The 21,579-nt window shown below is 41.5% G+C and overlaps 1 protein-coding gene across 1 annotated transcript in view; it reads right to left on the bottom strand.

Moving 5' to 3' along the window:
• Positions 1–454: 454 nt before the first annotated feature.
• The window catches only part of LOC106089210 (mucin-17), a 221,640-nt gene continuing 200,515 nt past the window's right edge, over positions 455–21,579 (bottom strand). Inside the window, exons 4-7 of the mRNA XM_013255007.2 lie at positions 11,771–11,968; positions 11,376–11,630; positions 825–11,310; positions 455–748 (exon numbers count right to left, since the gene is read on the bottom strand). Of these exons, the coding sequence (XP_013110461.2) occupies positions 646–748; positions 825–11,310; positions 11,376–11,630; positions 11,771–11,968 (11,042 nt within the window). The 3' untranslated portion in view covers positions 455–645. The remainder of the gene's footprint in view (positions 749–824; positions 11,311–11,375; positions 11,631–11,770; positions 11,969–21,579) is intronic.

The raw sequence follows: 21,579 nt of genomic DNA, 5'->3' as shown, positions 1-21,579 counted from the left end.
CCTAGTAAGTAATATTAGTACAGAAACGTGCTGGGTTAGGGTCCTAGAAGATAGATAGTTTCGGTTGGTTTTGTTTTTTTTGAGTGTAAAATTTGTTTCGTTTTCGAGTGTGTGTGGTTTTTTACTTTTCACTTAATTAATTGCACCTATACTATGTATAAAGTACAAAATCACTGGTTGCTTTTCACAAGCTAATTCAAAAAATAACTATTAAATTTTCTGTCCTGGGCTGTGCGGGGAAAATACCAATAAATCGTTTTTGTTTGAAATGGGCTGAAGACAGAATTCCAACTTCCATCTGGGAATATAGGATATGTGGTGAACCTCACTATGATTGTGCAAAGAAATTGAAAATGTTTAACAGCCCTCTCTGATACGTGTGAAATTAACGGGCGCCAGAAGAGACTTGCTCACAATGATCTAAAGTGTAGCCCGAACTTGAAATTCCTGGTTTCTAGGCTATTGGAGAGTTGTTTTCGGGTTTCTGTAATTCTGAAAAGAAGACTCAGGATGTACTTATTGTGGGTGTGGAAGTGTTGGGAATCGGCGAAAAGTGTAGTGGGTGTTTTGTAACTGTTACTTAAAAATAATTGCTTTTTATATAAAAAAATCTAATAATTAGTTTAAATTAGCATGGCTAGGGGTTCATCTTTTGCGACCAGCCGCTACAACAGCCATAACTTGTTGCATGGTTGGTTCAGGAACACAGGCCTGAGGATCACATTTCATTTTACCGTCACCGCCGCATCTGAAATGAAGAAGAAATCGTCAGATAAAAGCTTGCTCTGCTCTAGATTGTTCGGCAACCATTGGTTTTTACTTACGTGCAGTTAATGCATGGACCACTTGTTGATTCAATTCTTTCGCCCACACTGTAAGAGCGTCCATTGATGAGGCAACCATTACGCTGTACATTACTGCCATACGAATGATGCAGGAAATGTGGGGGCAGTGTGGTACTTGTTGTTGTGGTGCTTGTCGTAATATTGAGCACTGTGGCCATAGACACCGGACATTCATAACGGGGACAACAGAAGCCGGAGATGGGCTCTTCATGACAGCCGGCAATTGGAGGTGGGCAAGATTGTTGCAAACAAATGATATCGCTGCGGAAGCAGAAACAGAAATCGCAGGGATCATCTCGGGGTATTTGCTGAGCAGAAACATAGAGTTTGCCACCATAACGGCAAGTGCCGGGACCAAATATTTCTGTCTCATCTTCATCGGTGTACTCATCTTCGTATTGTGGTGGATATTGTGGTGCTTGACCGTAGATAGGTGGTTGTGGTTGATAGTTAGCGCCGGGAGCTGGTGGAGTAATTGGCAGTGCTGTTGTGCTAGGGGCTGGTGGCGTTGTGGTGAATATCTCATCTTCAGCGTGTTCGGTATCATTGAGTGCGCTTGTGGTAGTTGTTGGAATACCGCCTGTGGTATTGCTGACATCAATGCGATGATCAATGGCAATTGAAGGTGTTGTGCTGAAACCATGGTGGGGGAAGAGTGGATGGACAGTTGTTGTGTCATGTTGCACTTTATCTTCACCACTATCGGCAGTTTCAGTGTATGTTTCCTCTGATGATTCATCCCCATGGACCAAACCAGGTTCATGGCTAGTTGTTGAAATGTCGTGTTCCACAGCGGGCAATTCGGTTGACACATGTTCTTGTCCTTCTGGCAGTTTGACCATAGTAGACTCGTTGGATTCATCCGCAGGAATCTGCTGTTCAGTCTTATCATGTTCCAAACCAATTGCAGTAACTTTAGTAACATCCTCTTCGCCAATTTCATCCGCTTGTTGCATTGGTGTCTTGTGCGTGTTAGTTTCAGATTCGTCTCCGGATATTTCGGGTGTCTTGGTGTGGTCTTCGAAGGTTTCTTTTTCTGCTGGTCCCTTATCGCTTGTGTCTTCACCGTGAATAGCTGCAGTGTCACCAGATATATCTTGTTGCTGACTAGTAGAGGTTTCCATGCCATGTGGAGTTGTAGTGGCACTGAATGTGTCTTCTTCAGATTCATCTGTTTCACCGGAGTCGGGAATCTTTGTAACGATATCTTCGGAGTCAGCAGATTCGGGAGTTTTTGTAACAGAAGAAATCTCTTCTTCCTGTTGTTTCGAAGAATCTGAGTCAGTAGAGACTGGAGCTTTCGTAACAGCGGTGTCATTATATGCTTCTTCTAGTTTTTGTGCAGTGACACTCTCTTCAGATTCTGGAGCCGTTGTAACGGAGGAAACACCTTCAGTGGGTTTCTCTGGCGTAACGGCATCAACATATTCGGGAGTCTTTGTAGCAGACGGAAGATCATGACCAGTGGTTTCTGGTACCTTCGTAATAACGGCATCCTCTTCGACCTTTTCAGGAACGGTTGTAACAGCTGAAACATCTTCTTGCAGTCCATGAGCTGTAATGCTAACATCAGATTCTGGAGCCTCAGTAACATCGTCTTCAATATGAATCGAGTCAGCACTCTCAGGAGTTGTTGTAGTGCCAGACATATCTTGATCGCTGATGTTTTCTTCTGGTTGGACTGTTCCAGCTCCTGTACCTTCGGAAGATTCTTTCTTTTCTTCAGATGGAACAGATTCTGGTGATTCAGTAGCCTTAGTAGCATCAACGATATCATCCATGAACTCAGGGCCTTTTGTAACGGATTCTATTTCTCCAGCAGATAGAGGAGCTTTTGTGGTACTAAAAATGTCCTCAAGTGGTTGTTGGGCAGTAATAGATTCAGCGCCAACATCTGCGGAAGCATCTTCTGGTTTTTGGGTGCTGACAGATACGTGAATATCTTCAACGGATGCGGGAGTAACAGTAGAAATGTCTTCTGATACTTGGTGGGTACCAGTTTCAGCTTCCAAAGACTCGGGAATCTTTGTGGCTTCAGAAATGGAATCGGTGGTACTTTCGATGTCTTCGGTAGGTTTAGGTTTCTGGGTGATACCGGATGCACTATCTTCCTCTTGTTGAACAGTTGCAGATTCAACGTCATGCATCGTAGCCTTTGTAGGACTGAAGGTGCCTTCCTCAATATGATGCGAAGTAGTCGATTCAATGCCATCACTTGGTACAGCAGCTGCTGTAACGTCGTGGGCTTCTACAGATATCTGGGATGTAGTTGGTGTAGAGTCTCCTTCAGCTGTCACAGGAACTTTAGTAGATTCATCTTGGATTTCTAAAGAGGTAGCACTTTCGATATCTTCTGTAGATTCAGGTTCTTTTGTTTGATCGGATATTCCCTCAGTGGCAATACCTTCGATATCTACGGATACCGGCACTTCAGTAACTTTGGAAATGTCTTCTTCGGATTCTTTAGAAGTATCAACCTTAACCGAAATAGGAGCTTTGGTAACATCAATGGCTTCTCCGGATTCCTCTGAAGTAGAAACCTTATCACCTTCCAATGCTCCAGGAGATTTGGTAACAGAATCAATATGCGCTTCATCTTTATGTGTCGTAGCAGATACTGAAGTTTCTGTAACACCGGTAACATCTCCAGGTCTTTGGGAACTATCAGAGTCGATACCATCAACAGATACAGGAGCGTTTGTAACATCGGAAAGTTCTTCTTCAGACCCTTCCAAAATTTCACTTGATGCAGGTTTCTTTGTGATATCTGGAACCTCTTCAGAAGTACCAGATTCTGAAGATTCCTGAGTAGCGGGTGCATTTGTAAAGCTTTCAATATCTTCAGCAAGGGGAGTGCTAGAATCGGTAACCTTTGTAATAGAAGAAAGATCTTCTGGATACTGCGATGTCGAGGATTCTGCGCCTTCAGTAAATCCTGGAACTTTGGTAACAGCTAATTCATCTTCAGAAGGTTTGGAAGTTGATGTATTATCGCCTTCTAACATATCAGGTGCTTTAGTAACGCTGGAAATATCCTCCTCTGGTGCTTTGGCGGTTACGGATTCATCATCAGCAGTGGCCATAGGAGTCTTTGTTACGTCTAATTTAGCTTCATCAGATTCAGGGACTTTAGTGATACCAGCGACATCACCTTCTGTGTATTGACTAGTCGTTGCTTCAATACCATGATCCGTGAGTTCGGGTTCTTTAGTTACACTTGAAGATATTGCTGAAGATTCTTGGTCTTCTTCGCTGGCCTCTGGGGGTTCCGTAACACCAGTGGGAATATCTTGCTTCAATGGAGTAAGAGTTGAACTGCCAATATCTTCAACATACATTGCCTCTTCAGTAGCAGAGGGTACGCCTTCCTCAGATGAAATCTTAGAGACATCATCAGTGCCCGAAGGTTCAAGAATTGTTGCTTCTTGGGTTGTAGAAACTTCCGGTATACCAACAGCTGGAGCCGAAGTAATGCCGTCAATGCCAAGTTCTCCAGGTAATTCAGATGTTGGTATTTCAACGTCTTCAGATTGCTGAGGAATTTTAGTGGGAGTAGCGTGGTCGATTTTGTGAACGTCAGGTTTAACCGTGGCATTGTCTGATTCGGTGTCGTCTTCTTCGCCAGAAGTGTCTCCTTCTTCGTCTTCTTGGCTGATGTCCGTTGTTGGACGAGCAGAAGTAGGTATGTCGGTAGTATCATCAACGCGTTCCGTAACATAAGCGCCAATGTGTTGAGGATGAACTGGTTTGGTTTCCTTCTCCTTCTCTTCTTCGGATTCAACAGATTCACCAGAAGCTTCTTCCGAAAGATCGAGTGATGGTTCTTTGGGTGCAATGGGAGCAACTGTGACGTGTTCAGCATCTTCGGCTGATTCATCAATTTCTTCTGAAGAGGTAACAGGAGTAGCCGACTCTTCGTCCTTTTCGGCATGCAAAGACGGTTCTGTATGTGCCATGGATGGTTTGATTTCATTTTCATCTTCACCAGAGGGTAAATGAGTAACATGTTCACCTTCTTGCTCTTGTTTATCGATGTCTTGAGTAATATGATCATCAGTGCCGGATTCCGTAACCTTTTCAATCGTAGCAAGGGTAGTTTGATCCACTTCTCCTTGAGCAGTGGTATCTTTGTGAATACCATCATCAGCAGACGAAATAGTTGTTGGTGCCAAGCTGCTTGTTTCGTCCTTTTCCTTTTCGGAGGTTGAAACTTCACCCTCCTCTGCCAAAGTCGCTGAAGTTTGTGTTTCGAAGTCATCAACAACCGGGCGAGTGGTATGGGCTTCATCAACAGATGGAACCAACGAGGCTCCTTCGGATGTTGCATCAATCGTAACATCGAAATCGATGGGCTTGTCTGTTGTTTTCCTGTTATCTGCATCCAGAGGTGATAAAGTGCTATGTGCTCCGAATTCTGGAACCGTTGTTTGTGTTTCTTCATCTTCATTAGATCCATCAATGGGCACGGGTGTTCTGTTTTCGGTTTTGTCGTCAGTAACCATTGGAGGAGAGGTTGATGAAACTGGTTTTTCAGATGCTTCCTCTGACGTACCGTCCACGATAGGGGAAATGGTACCTTCCAAGTTTTCATCAATTGGCATAACAGTGACTTTCTGATCACTACCATCAATTGGTGAAGTGGTAATTTCATCTCCCGTTTGGATTTCAGTAACTGCTTCATCAGGCTCACCAATTGAAGGAATTATTTCGGTATGGTCCTCTACATCAGTGATTGAAATTGACGGTTTTTCTTCAACCGATGGAGCCAGAGTGTGATCCAAAGGCTTCGTTGTATGGTCAGAGGAAACGGTATGAACTTCAATGTTGTCCATAGATTCTTTATCGAGCGAGGAAATAGTTGATGAAGCATCACCAACTTCGGTACCTGCTGGTGTAGTGTGTGTGCCATCATCTTCACCTTTCCCTATTGATTCTTCAACAGACTCCTTGCCTTCATCCTTGCCAGCTCCAGAAATTGTAGTTGATTCAGAATCCTCTGTAATATCGGTAGATATTTTTATGGGTTCTACTGTGTACTCTTCGATAAGAATAGGAGTTTCTGCGGACACACCAGTTGCCTTGTGAGTAGATTCATCCATATCCAATGGTTTGTGTGTAGCGGCGCCTGTAGTATCAACAACCGAAGGAGCTGAAGTATGAACTTGATCGATAACTGAAACTGGTGCCTGATGGTCAATTTCGCCAGAACTTTCTTCAACTTCCTCATGATCTTTAGAGTCGATAACTTCGGTGTGAGCTTCTCCCGTGTCAAAGGATTCTTTGTCTATTCCTGGCAATGAAGTTGTGGTCATGAAGACAGGTGTGGCTACTGTTGAACTGGTTATTTCAATGTCCGTAATTTCGGGGAATTTCTTGTCTGCTTCAGTGCTTACGGATTCGATAGGCTTAGATGTGTGGTCAATTTCTTCGTCACTAATTTCTGTCGATACATCGGCTTCAATGGGTTTGCTTGTTTGCGATTCATCGCTTGTAGTACCTGTTGGTTTCATCTCATCTGGCTTGTGTATGGATGGTAATTCGTGAACAGTGGTTTGCTTATCGTCGAATTTCTCTACAGGAACCATAAATTCTGGTTTAATAATATCTTCTGCTTTGGTAGCTTCAGTAGTTGGTGCTGCAGCATCAGTGAGAATGTCCACCTTGTCATCTCCCACAGCGACCACAGGTGATTTGGTTGATTGTTGGAGGTCTTCATCAGAGTCTCGAATATGTGACATTGGTTCTTCCGTGCTGGCAACAGGCATTTCAATTTCAGGAATGATAGGAGAGGCAGTTTCTTGACCATCCTTTTCAGGTATCCTGTGAGGAGCGCCAATAGTTGTGAATTCAATTTCTTCATCTTCGTCTTCCTCGGTTGACTCTGAGCTTTCTCCTTCCTTAGGTGGCAGACTGTCGATCCCACAAATGTATGAGGGACAACATTTGTTGGTACTGGCTTCATCCAATACACATTTATCCACATTCTGAGGAACGTTGCACATAACACGTTCACAAGAAACAATGCTGCTGATGCACTTGCAGGAAATTTCACATTCGTCTGAGGTGGGAATGACAGAATTATTCGCATAGGTCTTACGACCAACCAAACAGTCGCCCTCGCCTGGAATGACCGATGGCAAGTTCATATCATGCATATCTTCAACGGATATATCTTCAGCAGAAGGTTTAACTGTTGCTTCAGGAACCTCTTGATCAAAGTCGCCCTTAACATCAAGGGATGGAACTTTATCGGTAGTTGAACTAGGAGCAATAGTAGATTCAATAACTTCTTTATCATCTGATGTGATGTGTGAAAAGTCTTCAATGATGACCATTGGACTATCAGTGGGCTTAGCAAGTCCTTCAGAAGTTTCTTCCACTTTATGTTGTTCGGGTTGTGTAATAGATTCGGTGGCGGGCGATAAAGTGGTTGCTTCAGGTTTTTCGTCAATAATATTTTGTCCATCCTCCTCTTCTTCCTCGCTGCCCTCAAGTTTAGTTTTATCTTCGCTACTGGTTGTTTCCTCAGACGAGTCTCTATCAATAGCACTAGTAGTTGAGCCAATATCCAGAGAAGGAACATGCGTGGAGCTCTCGATAGCTTCTGGTTGTTTCTTAGTACCAGAGCTATCAGTTGATTGGTCGATTGCTTCAGGCTTTTCGTCAATAATATTTTGTCCGTCCTTCTCTTCTTCCTCGCTGCCCTCAAGTTTAGTTTTATCTTCGCTACTGGTTGTTTCCTCAGACGAGTCTCTTTCAATAGCACTAGTAGTTGAGCCAATATCCAGAGAAGGAACATGCGTTGAGCTCTCGATAGCTTCTGGTTGTTTCTTAGTACCAGAGCTATCAGTTGATTGGTCGATTTTATCTTCGATTCCTGAGGGTGTGAGCATATCGTCAGCCTTCTCGGCGATTCCTTCCTTAGTACCAGACTCAATTTTAAATTCTGTTGTAGTTGTTGTTTCAATGTCTGGTTTAATGGTTGTTGCTTTTTCAACTGTTTTGATATCATCTTCGGAAATGTCTTCGGATACTGTTGCATCACCAGTAGAGAGTTTAGCAGTAGTGCTCTCGATGTGCTCTTTGTCTTCTTCTGGTACATCCGTAACAACACTATGTAGCTCATCATCAATTGATTCCTCAAGTTTGGTAATGCCCACATCCGAAGGTCTATGTGTTTCACCTTCAATCGATTCGGTAGAAGCAAAATCACCGCTGCCCAATTCCTCAGGCGTGCCAAGTGGAACTGTTGAGATCTCTCCTGTTTTATCTTCAGTTTGAACGTGGGTTGGACCAACAGTGCTGCCAGCCATAGCCTCATCGACGGGTATTGGTTTTCCTTCTCCAGATGATTCTTCGGTTTTATCCTCGTCAGAAAGTGGACTCTTTGTAAATTCTTCTTCATCAAGCTGTGAAGCCTTAGTGGGTAGTTCACCTTCCAATGTCATCTCTGACTCTTTATCGCCTGTGATGTATGGTGTCTTGGTAGATATTTGAACCAAAGTTTCCGGTGATTCTGTAGTTGGTTCCTCTACCTTTTCCACATCAGTTTCATGTTTGCCAGGTATTTCTGTTACATCATCCTGAATGCCTGTGGGCTTAGATGTGGCTTCGTCAGTTTTAATTGGAGCCGCAGTAGAAGCAGCTTGATGTTCTGCCTCGGAAAGTAAAGGCTTAGTAGTCGAGGAGGCGAGTTCATCTTCAGATTCGGGTTTCTTATGATCAACAGATGAAGCTTTTGTAGAGGATTCGGCTTCTGATTCAGTATCACCAGAAGCTTCTGTGGAATCCTGCTCACCTTCACTTGCTTCTGTTGGAGATTTAGTTGAGAGTTCTTCGTCTTGGTCTCCATCGGCAGCTTGAGCACCACTGGGCGCACCAGCACCATGTTCTTCTGCAGAAGAGGTATCGGGAATTTCGTCGTGGGCCACAGGAGCTTTAGTAGATGATTCTAGCGATGCAATGTGTTCATCAGTAGTTTCGCTTGTAACGGCTTCTTCAGGTGCATTTGTTGATGTCTCCTGGGACATCACTGGCTTGGTGTCCTTACCTTCTTCCTGTTTATCTGCTTCTGTGGATTCGGAAGATTTGTCGGGCTGTTCAGTGAGTTTATGTTCTGCATCTAAAGCTGCAGGCATCTTAGTAACATCTTCTTCGGTACCTGACTCGATATCCTCAACAGATTCTGATGATTCTTCGACTTGTTCAACCGCCAATGGAATCTTGGTACTGGCTTCTCCGACTGCGTCAGTAACAGAAGATTCAGTAGAACTGACAGTAGACTGGTCAAAAGTAGGAATGTCGGTAACGAATTCTCTATCACCTTCAGTAGGCTGACCAGATGCTTCAGTACCAGCAGGAGCCTTTGTAGTAAGCTGTTGCTCTGTTGTTTCCTCGACCTCCCCTTTAACCATAGTGGGAGCGCTGGTAGAGATTTCAGTAGAAGTGACTTTATCAGTATCTTGCTCTTCAGTTGGAGTTTCGCTAACATGCTCATCAATAGCTCCTGTAGATGTTTCAGGTCGTTCTGAACCAGTTGGAACTTTCGTTGTGTGGACATCAATAATTTCTGTTGACGATTCAACCTTATCTGTAGCAACGGGAGCTTTGGAAGCCAAATCATCAATAGTTTCCTTAGTGTCTGAAGGAGCCTGTGTATCCAATTCAACTGCGCTTTCAGAGTCAAGAGGCGCCTTGGTGACAAGTTCATCAGAAATTTCGCCTGATGCTTCAGCTTCTTTGACTGGAACTTTGGTAGTATCTTCTTCGATAGGTTCCTCAGAAGAAACAGGTGCTTTAGTAAATTGTTCGTCAATAATTTCGGTCGACTCATCAGATTCTTCGGTGCTTGAAGGGGCTTTGGTAGCCACTTCAAGAAGGGTTTCAGTGGATTCATCAGCATCGGCATGAGCTGTGCTAGCAAGTTCATCGACGCCCCCAGTAGATCCTTCCAAGCCAACGGGAGACATTGTGCTATGTTCGTCAACTGTTTCAGATATTTCTTCAACGTTTTCAACACCAACGGGAGCCTTTGTGCTGTGTTCGTCAGTGCTCTCTGTGGATCCTTCAATTTGTTCAATTTCAGTGGGAGCCTTTGTGCTGTGTTGATCAATGATTTCCGTAGATCCTTCAATTTGTTCAATGGGAGCTTTTGTTTTATCTTCATCGGCAGTTCCAGTTGACTGTTCGTTAGCTTCAGTTTCAATGGGCGCTTTCGTGCTATGTTCATCCACAACTCCAGTAAATATATCGACAACAGGAGCTTTAGTAGCAAGTTCAGGGGCAAGTTCAGCTGATTCGCCAGCATGGATGGGGACTTTGGTTGTTTCTGTGGATTCATCAGACTCCTCTGGGGCTTTAGTAGCATGCTCATCAATGGCTTCGGTGGATTCGCTTGCATCTTCGAGATCAGCTGGAACTTTAGTAGCGAGTTCATCAATACTTTCCTCTGATTCCCCAGCTTCTTCAGTGGTAGTTGGAGCCTTGGTGGTATGTTCATCAGTAGCATCGAAAGATTGTTCGGCGAAACTAGAAGGAGATTTGGTTGAAAGATCGTGAATGAATGAGGTGGCTTCTTCCTCAGAGGGAGCCTTGGTGACGAACGCATCGTCAACAGGAGGCACAGTTGTGGGTTCAACAATATGGGATTCGTCCAAAGTAATAGAGGGTTTGGTTGTAGATTCGACCCCATCTCCTTCTCCTTCTTCAGTGGATGACATTTCGGTGCCGTGTTCATCCGGCACAGTTGGTTTGAAGTCTTTATCTTCTTCGCCGTGGGCAAGGAAAATACTTTCAGTGCTGTCTCTTTCAGTAGGTTTACTTGTCGTTGCGGACTCAATGCCAACGGATGTTGCGTCTTCCCTAGGTTTGTCCTCCGCTTTTTCATCGGCTTCCTTATCTCCGATAGATGGAGATTCTGTTGGTTGGACATCATCCAGCGTTGAGTCAGTGGATACTTCTTGCTCTTCATCAATGTGAGTTTGCAATTGCATATCTTCTTCGGGTATGGCACCATGGAGATCTTTAATTGGAGACGATGTCGTTACCTTAACTTCTTCATCCAGACCACCATAAGGCAATGTAGTGGCCTCATAAACCTCAGTAGTGGCTGTATCGTCCTCGCAGATATAATTACTGGGACAGCATTCCCCTTCGGCTGGAGGCATGGCGTGACATTGCTTACCATTACCAGCCAACATTGGCATCTTACATTCTTGGACAGCACAGATAATGTCACCACGCATACAATAGCAGTTCTCACAAGCCGTCTCACCCTCAATTCGAGCACCATCAGCATACAGCTCTCCATTGTGAATACAATCTGTGGATACTGCCGGAGTCATCGTACTTGTTAGGATAAATCCGGTTGTGGGTCTCTCGGTGGTTGTAGTGGTCGAAGTAGATGTTGTTGTAGTTTCTGTAGTGGTTGGGAAATCCTCCAATCCAAGAACATCATTTTCGTGGTCTGCAATTAAAGTTGAAGACCGTGCTCATCAAATGACCAATTCAAAAGTTTTGCTGTTTACTTACCGCAATTATAACGCACTGGGCAACAGGAGCCCTTGTTGTAAATCGGAGTACAGCCATCAATGTGCAGTGTGCATTCTTGCATCAAACAGGAGGTGCGGTTTTTAATACAATAGCAAAGTTCACATGGCTTATTGGGGTTTGAGGGAACCTGAGCACCTTCTAAATAGAATTTGCCATCAATACTGCATCCGAATTTCTCGGGTATACTCAATTCAGTGCCTGGCTCGGGAGCGGCATGTGAAATACCTACAGGAACTGTCGATGAGAGTGAGAGATAGACAGAGAGAATTGATAGCAAAATTATCATCATTATCAAAGCCATAATAATCGGCGATGTTGAGAGGTCGAGAAAATAAAGTAATTTCCCCATTGCCAGCCAAGATAACTGAACTCACCTTCGGGACATGTAATGATTGGACAGCATTGATCCTCACGTTTCTCAACTATGCAATCATGTCCAATGGGCTTCGTGAACGGACATACACGCAAATAGCACATGAGCATCTTATTGTGGCACGTACAATTCAAACAGGGCTCATTTGTCATGATTCTATCGCCTTCATTGTAATGATTATAGTTGTAGTAGCAGCCTTCTGCAATTTTCAAAAGAAAAACAACAACAAAACATTAGAAACAAATTGCTCAAAAAATTGTATGGAGAAGACAACTAACTAACAATCTTGTTAGATGATCGTTCTCCAATGCATTTCTTCTTGCAAAAATATGTTATGCAAATTATATGGCAAGTCCTGAAGTTGGAAATACTTAAGTGGAAGCCAAGTCGAGCGCACAGACAATAGTGTATACCGCTTGGAGTCATTTTGCAGTGAGATGGAGCCTCGAATAACTAATGTAACAACATAATTATAATAATAGGACATTCTCCCCAAGAATGATTCCTTGAACGGCAGATAACCTCTACTTGGCAAATATTAGTTTGAAATATTTGTTTCTCTTATTACCCTAATAGTTTTCTATCTTTGGAAATTGCTACATTGTGGCATAATTTTTATTTGTATTATTTTGTTATTTGTATTATTTTGTTATTTGTATTATTTTGTTATTTGTATTATTTTGTATTTTAAGTCAAGCTATGATTTAAAATATCGATTTCAAACAAATATTTACGAACGTATTAGGTCGAGAGTCGAATACTACTATGATAGGTGTAAGTCAGTCAAATAAGTTTTGAATTTGAATAATTTTTGACGCAAAACCACCGCATTCTAATGGCTATCAATATTTTCCTTTATTCCATGACCATCTAAGTAAAGGACAAATGGGACTTCTTTCATATTAATGTGCTGTTGCAAGGAGCAAGTTTTTGCTCCACTGGCCACCTTGGCCATACTTTGAAGGTAACACTCTATTATATTAATGTGCTTTTGCAAGGAGCAAGTTTTTGCTCCACGGGCCACCTTGGCCATACTTTAACACTCTATTGTATGCAAGGATGTTACCTTAGAATCCATGAATTCAAAGCGAGCATATGTATGAAGTACAATCTCTAGTAAAGGATTGTGTACACTTGTGTATGAACATCTACAATACTACTGTTAGACGGTCGGTAACAGTTCGATTAATCCCCTTCAGGATAACCCGAACGTGGCACTGTGGCAAATATACCAATCTGAAATTATTGAATGTTTTAAGGTTCTGCAATCCGTTATATATTAGATGTAAGGATGCATTGACCTGTGTAGTCCATTTCTACCGGTTTATTGAATTCCCGTCAATTTAAGCATTTTTTTCAAGTTTTTTGCCTATTAGGGCGAGATCATTAAATTTTACAATTTTTGGTTGTTTCTCATTCGAGACGAGCTCGATGATTGGAGATGCAAATGGAAAAGGAAACCCAAAGATAGCAACACACACCAACCACTATGGGACGCGTTTAGTCTTTGGTTAGAAGACTTTTCAACCATATTAGGTATGATGGCTTCAAGGGCCGTGCGTTGATATGTAGTATTTGAATTGTATTAATAGCGAAAACGCATCTATGATACAATTACCATATTAACCAAGCTCGACAACCCTGCTTATTACCTGTACTTCTTCCAATGCATGTATTTTTTTTGCATTTTCGACAAAAAGTGAATAAATTAACACAAGTTAAATTTGCCAAATGTTTTTGTTTCATGATTTTTTGTAGCTTCCTCGAAAGAATGGGGGATATCCCGGAACGGGATAGCCGCGAGCACCACACTGGCTGGAACATTGAATTCCGATCTGTGTGGTGTTCTGCAGTGAAAGAGAAACTTAGCTGCAAGCTTCAGGGCGGGTCCACATGTTGCGGATAGTGGAATGCTCCATACCGAGTAGTTGCAACGGCAGTCGCGGACAATCAGCGGTATCAAGCGGTGCCGGGCGGCACCGGCTCTTGCACAAATACTGACGGCCGGACATGGCAGGTAAGCCTTGGTTATATATTACCGGCTATAAATAACACTTCAGCCTGTCGCCGATTTAACAATGCCCGTCTGTCTGCTTGCCTTTCTGTTCAAAGCATGCTAACTTTCGAAGGAGTAGCTGAAATTTTGCACATAGTACTTCGTTATGACTTCCAACATCCATGCTAATCTGGATCAAATCGGTCAACAATCTGATATAGCTCCCATATAACCAATCGCTTTATTTGATTACATGAGCAACTGGAAGGCGCAATCTAAATCTGTACAAGCACACTATTGCACATTACCGTGTACGTACGCAAGAACTTAAATGCTCGTAAGCCCAGGGGCTTGGAAATACTGTGTATAGTGGTCTAGATCAGAGTAGGCAAAATAGGTGCCACTGCTTTCTCGCTCAGCAGCTTACGTTACTTTGGCGAGTGGGAGCTAGAGCTGGCAAACTATCGATATTGGCAACGTTCGATATCGGTTTATATAGAAGCAATATCAATGCATAGATGGATTAAAACCGAATATAATAAAGTCAGTTCGAAATCATATAGGCTTAAGAAGTAAAACGATCTAAAAACGTATGATTGTTTCCTATACACGATCGGATTGCAATTTTCGAATCGATAGGAAAAATGTCAATCGATAGTCAGTTAAATCTAAAATGTCGCTAGTGCCATAGATATAATTACCAGGTCAGTCTGTTCCCAGGATAGGGGCGGCTGGTGGCGAGCGTCTGATCTTGGAGCAAGCGGCTTACGACAAAGAGGGATACATGTGCGGTTGGGGCGCTGGGCCAGTAATCCGCCCCGGAAAACACTATGGGAAACAAAGGAATAGTAAAGACGGACCCCCTAACGTTGACGACCGACGCACCTTCTCTATAGAGAAGGTGCAGTATACGCGCTGGCGGATGTATTAGGGAAGTACAAGGCATATATGACCGCCTTACAGGAAGTGCGATGGAATGAGAATGGCGACACTATAACACTAAATGGTGATGAACTATAGTATACCATAAAGCCGCATAAAAGCCAAATTCTTTAACACCAGCCTTATTTGCGCCCATGCCCCGATGGAAGACAAGGACGAACAGACCAAAGATATTTTCTACGAGCGCCTAGAGGCAGCGGTCATAGCTGCCCTGCCCATGATATAAAAATCATTCTGGGAGATTTTAATGCGAAGATGGTTCCAACAGTCGGAAAGTTTTGCCTCCCCGTGATAACGTCCGGTAATGGGTTGAGGCTGATAGATTTCGCCGCGGCAAAAAGCGTGTAGTTAGTAGTACCAGATTTCAACATAAAAATATTCACAAAGCCCCATGGCTGTTACCCGATCAAAACACGAGGAACAAAATTGATCACGTTGTGATAGATGGAATCGTGGAGCGAATATAGATTCGGATCATTACCTTTTTGCAGCAAAGGTTCGAAAAGCTGCAAACACAACAGATGGCAGCGGCATACTCCACTCGACTGACCCAAGTGCTTGATGAATCACTCCTTGTTTGGATGATATATTAGCGCAGAGGAAGCCCCCCCCCACAAGAAACCCATGGTACGACCAAGAGTGTCGAGCTGCTACTGAAGCCAAAAATTCGGCATAATCACAGTGAAAATGGGTCTGACAGTAAATGTAGATAAGACGAAATGGATGTCAATGGAAGTCAGCAAATTTATCTACCTCGACACCGCGGAAACCAAAACGAATGACATCAGTTATGAGATAAAGCGAGGAAGGTGTTATCGCTTGTCTGGAAGGAGGAGGGTGTTATCGCTTGTCATTTACAAATTAAATGAAAGTGTAGGAGAACAGTTTAGCTTCTCACAAATTAAAGAGTTCTGTTCGATTCAATTTTAAGCTCAATGATAACGGCCGCAGAGCGTCACCTATTTGGGGAGAACTTTTTACATGTCAAAGTACCTCACAAATGTCGCCAGCATTTGGAGGTGACAACCACCGTTGAGAAATTTCTAATGTTCGTGCCAGGGTTCGAACCCAGGCGTTTAGCATCATAGGCGGACATGCTAACCTCTGCGCTACGATGGCCCCCAAATCAAACAATCAAATGCATATCTATAATTAAGTTTTAAAAATATACTTATTTCCGAATCTTTCCGGATTTTTGTTTCTTTCTTCGCGTGTGGACGGAGTACTTTTTAGGATTTTTAGTGTTAAAATTTAAATCTAATTAAGATGACTGATTTTTGTATTCTTTTTCGCTTTTCGCTAACGATTTTCCTATCATACTTTGCGTCTGTACTATGGCTTGGTTTTGATTATAAATAATTCATATCTGTTTATTTGTAATCCAGATAATACAGCATCAATTGTGTTGGAAAAGTCAACATCAGCTTCATCATGCAAAGGTTAAGCTCGAATAGAAGTGTGTACTCAAACCTGCCAACACGAATGTCTAGCTCAAGTCATTCGTCTTGTTTGCCTACTTACATAATGGAAATTTCTAATGAGACAAGTATGGAAGTAGATAAATATTGTGATACAACACTCGCACATGATGTCCTAGTTACATTTTCTTTGTAAAATTATATCTTCATTATGGCTCACATACATTTAACCTCCAGTTGTTGCTGAAAGTTCAATTAGAACATTTGCCAAAACTATAAGAATCTGATATATATTCCTTCATCTGACATTCATTAAAATACAATTACATGCAATGTGAGAAAATGTGTAATTTTTCATGGCCTAAAGTCAAGGTAGGCGAGTTAAGTAACAAAAAGTCATTGTCAGACTTTTACTTCTTTCGCGAACATACCATTAAGGGGAACAAGGAGGAACCCGTCAAATAGAGCTAGGCGATTAAACTGGTGGTCAATCGTGAGGTTTCATTTTCTCTTCATTGTGGAGTCAGATTGGTGCATTGTGTTTCGGAATCTATAGTAGGTAAGGACGAGGTGCATTGGTCCCAGATATTTTGAGCTTGGCACAGAGGTTAGTTTGTTCGGCTGTGACGCCGAACGCCTGGGTGCAAATCTCAGCTAGACCTTTACAAATGCTAGCGAAATTTGTGACATATCCAGCCTAATCAAACTTAGCTATGATCTGAGTCACGCTGTTCGGACTCGTCATAAAAATGAGGTCCTTTTACATTGATCTATATCTTTAATCGAAATGCACTCTGTGATATAAAAAGAATTCCCTTGTTACTTAACTGTATATTTATGAGAAAATGTATAATATATAGAAAAAAAATTTGGCAAAATATAAGATTTTTCCCTATTTGTAGGATTTTAGCAATGAATACGAGACAAAGAACTAAAGCTGGTACTAAAACTAAAGTTGCTATATTTAAACCTAATTTCCTATTTACTAAAGGACATGACCATCCGTTTCAAATTTCGATCCCTGATTGATTCTTATGATGACTGTGTAGGTGAAAAATCCGTTTTTAAACTTAGCATCTTAACCTAAAACACTAAGGCTATGTCTAAGGCTATTTTGGATCCTTAACTAAGGTACACTGTTTTCTTCTCCCATAGCCAATTTCCTAACCTTCAACGATATTTTGACCTTCATTTTAGATTTTTGTCTTTAATAACAAGACTCAAAGTTAAGGATATGTTTAACATAGGAAAGCTTTATATTGAGGAAAACATCTTTCACCAAACGAAATGTTTCTTTAAAATCGTTAAGGAAAAGTCTTTTTTTAGTAATCTTTTTTTTTTGTCTAATTTTCTGGCCTTTCATATCCAAATTAGCAGCTACGTTACATATATGCTTATATTTTTTACCTCAGGTTTTTTTATGCCCACCACCATAGGAAGGTGGTATACTAGCCATTCCGTTTGTTACATCTTAAAATAATTATATGCGACGCCTTTATCATCATCTTGACATTGATCTAGCCAACTCCACTTGCCCATCTGTGGAAATCAGGGTAGGGGTGGACACGTAAAGCTAGCCGTAGGCAGGGGATTGCAAATGTGCCATATCGGTTCTGATTTGGATATTGCTTTCATATAAGCCGATCTCTCAATTTGACATCTTGAGCACCTGGAGGCCGCAATTGTTATCCGATTGGACTGAAACTGGCTTGTAGGACTCTATTATGTTCTATTATTTTGATATTGCTCCCATACAGACCCATATCTTGATTTGACATCTTCAGCCTTTGGAAGTCGCACCTAGTTTTGCTGTACCAGTTCAAACACCCATCTAAAGTATTGTCAAAATCGGTCCATAACCTGATATAGCTCCCATATAAGCAAATCTTACGACTAGCCTTCTACATCCACTAAAAATTTGAACTTTTGCCTGATTTGGCAGAAATTTAGTGCGTAAAGTACGCATAGTTCAATTATGAGAATTGTGATCAACATCCAGCATTGGCCCAGCCAAGCTTAGCAACTTTTTACTTCTTATTTACAAAACAAAACCAATACAAAACATATCAACCGATGTTCCCAGAGTTTTGTACATTGATTTGTTTTATTACGATTGTAACTCGTGATTACCAATTAGTCGAAATCTATTCAATTATAGGTCTGTTCGCGTACATTTCCGCTCATGCACTCTCCCGCTCGCTTCTACTGACAAAAAAAGTGCTAAAGGCTCAAGAAGTCAAGATCCGAGATCGCTTTATATGGCAGCTATATGAAGTTTTGAACCGATTTTGGCCATATTTATCACAATTATCAGTAGTCATAACAAAACACCCCATAAAAATTTTAGCCAAATCGGAAAAGAATTAGACCGATATGGCTCATTTACAATCACAATCCGAAGTATTTGTGTAAAATTCCAAGTACCTAGCTTTACTCCTTCGAAAGTTATCGTGCTTTCGACAGACGGACATGGCTAAATCGACTCCGAATGTCAAGACGATCAAAAATATCGATCGTGCCATCTTTTTTTGTTTTGTTTTTGCCAACCTGTTCTATGTTCTTTCCTAATCCACAGTCATCATATAATTGATTGTCTTGTGTAAAATAACTTCTTAATCGCTTAATCTGTTCGTAAATAAATTTATAATTATTTTGGTAGATTAATTCCCTGGACATCGCTTAAATATTCTAGTGTAAAAAAGGGTAAAAAAAAACATGAAAAGTCAACAAAAGCCACAAAAACATTGTGTATCTGAATTGCTTTTCCGTGTAAAAGTGACAAATCGTACAATAATTACAGATAATGGATGAATTAAAGCGAACGTGTTTGAGGCAGGCACCACAATCGGTCTCTGTCTGTATGACCGGCCCCGTGTGTATTACGAGAGATATGACAGAGACATCAATCGAGCCTTGCTGCAGTTCACTTTTAATTCACAGTGTGCGGCATATTAGTATTTGCTCACGCAGTGGTCATACATAAAGACATTATGTGTTGTGTTTCTATGTTTGTTTTATACAATTTTTTGCTTTAAAAACAATCGCCATAATAATACAAAAATATGAACAACTAGAGAGTTGTATGTGACTTAATCTGAATTACGCGCATTACAATCTCTGATAGAATTCGACCAATACCTTGTTGGGTATGTTTTTGTCACTGTAAGCCATTGCTAACATTTAACTTATACGGCATGGAATAGTGGTCCAGAATACACAAATAATTGTTAAGCGGTATCAATCTTTGGGTAATTGTATCAAACAAGGGACCAACAACTTCACCCCACATGGGTCAGCCCTTAGACCCACTGGGTATCACAATCTTCCATATTCAGGAAAATACTTCAGCATTCACAAAACAATATGAAGATATTTTTATATCCTTCTCCATAGAACGGGGGTATATTAACTTTGTCATTCGGTTTGTAACAAATTGAAATAATATATATTCTTGATCGCTATGATATTTTAAGTTGATTAAATCATATACGTATGTGTGTCCGTCTATCGAAAGCATGTTGTCTTTCGAAGGAGTAAAGCTGGACGCTTTAAATTATGCACAAATACTTCTTATTAGTCTAGGTCAGTTGGGATTGTAAATAGGCCAAATCAGTCAATGTTTTGATGCATGTAGCTCCCATAGAGACCAATCTCCCCATTATACTTCTTGAGCCTCTAGGGAGCGCTATACTTATTCGATTTAACTGAAATTTTGCACAATGACTTCTACTATGGTTTCCTAAAGCCAAACCAAGTATGTCCCAAATCGGTCCATAATCTTATATTGCTAAAATAGCGTACCACTTCTTATCCATTATACTTCGTTTGCCAGTAAAGAGATATCGGGCAGAGAACTTAATAAATGCGATTCATGGTGGAGGGTATATAAGATTCGGCCCGGCCGAACTTAGCACGGTTTTACTAGTTTTCAGTTCGAAAGTTAAAGAAGTACTTGCAAGATTTTTCAATTTGGTATTAGGGGAGCTCCCTGAAATGAAATCCTGGCTACTTCCTTGTAAGTACATTCGATTGTCCGAAATATAAGGTTTGTTATGTACACCCTATGTTTTATTGTACACTAGAAAATTATTTTGCTTATGTTAGCAAATACTGACTATCAATGCGGCTTTAGACCTGGTAGACCAGATATTCACACTGCGCCGAATCCTGGAAAAGACCCGAGAGGGACAAATCAACACCTATCATCTCTTTGTTGACTACAAAGCAACCTTCGATACTCCTTTACGTTCAAAGGTATTTCAAGTCATGTCTGAGTTTGGTATCCCTGCAAAATTACTAAGACATAACATGTCTTTTTAATGATGACATGCTGATACGCGTTCCTCAGTAAGAATAGGAAAGAATCTCTTCGAACCACTTAATACCAAACGAGGTTTCAGACAAGGAGACAGCCTTAATATCCTGTTGGAGAAGATTATACGAGATGCAGATGTGAATAGATATGGCACACTAATCACAAGAGAACACATGCTACTCGCCTATGACGACGACATCGACATCATAGGTCGGTCACCGGAAGTAGTAACTGCAGCCTTTGAAAGAATCGAAACAGAGTCTGTGAAAATGGGTCTGGCAGTAAATGGAGATAAGACGTAATGGATGGTTTAAAGTCCCAAAAAGCCTTGCACAACCGAGCAGATAAAGAAAATGGAGAAAGTTGGGAACCACAACTTTGAGATAGTCAGTCACTTTATCTACCTAGGCACCGCCGTAACCGAAACGAATAACACCAAGATAAAGCGAAGAATAATACTGGTAAACAGATGCTACTTTGGATTAAGTAAGCAGTTTATAGACAAGGCCACCTAGCGACAGACAAAGATTACACTATACAAGACACTGATGATATCCGTGCTGTTATATAGTTCTGAAGCATGGGTACTTGTCAAAGCAGATGAGGCATTGCTTGGAGTATTTGAGAGAAAGATTCTTCGTAAAAAATATGGACCAGTTTGCGTTAATGGAGAATATAGGCGACGCTGTATGGCGACGATAGCATAGTTACATGCATCAAAATACAACGGCTGCGTTGGCTAGGTCATGTTGTTAGAATGGATGAAGAAGCTCCAACAAAGAAGTCTTTTGAAGGCAAACACGGTGGTACAAGCAAACCGGAAAAACCAAAAGATGGAAAGATCAAGTGGTGGGAGACACCTCGAAACTTGGTGTCAGAGATTTTAGAATGAGCGCAAAAGATCGAGGCGCTTGGAACGCTATTCTATGTTCGACTAGTGGAACAAATATTCTGTCATAGACGATTAAAGTAAAGTAAGAAAATACTGACTGCTGATCTTAAATCAAAAAAATTTAAACTGATCTCCCAATTTTTGTCCGATTTGGCTGAAATTTTGCACGTAGCGTTCTGTTACGACTTGCAACAACTATGTCTATTAGGGTCCCAAACCTGATATAGCTCCTATATAAATTTGACTT

Source organism: Stomoxys calcitrans, chromosome 2 (genome assembly GCF_963082655.1).
Source record: "Stomoxys calcitrans chromosome 2, idStoCalc2.1, whole genome shotgun sequence".
NCBI lineage: Eukaryota > Metazoa > Arthropoda > Insecta > Diptera > Muscidae > Stomoxys > Stomoxys calcitrans.
Note: the sequence above shows the minus strand (reverse complement) of the source record. Positions and strands in the feature narration are given on the sequence as shown.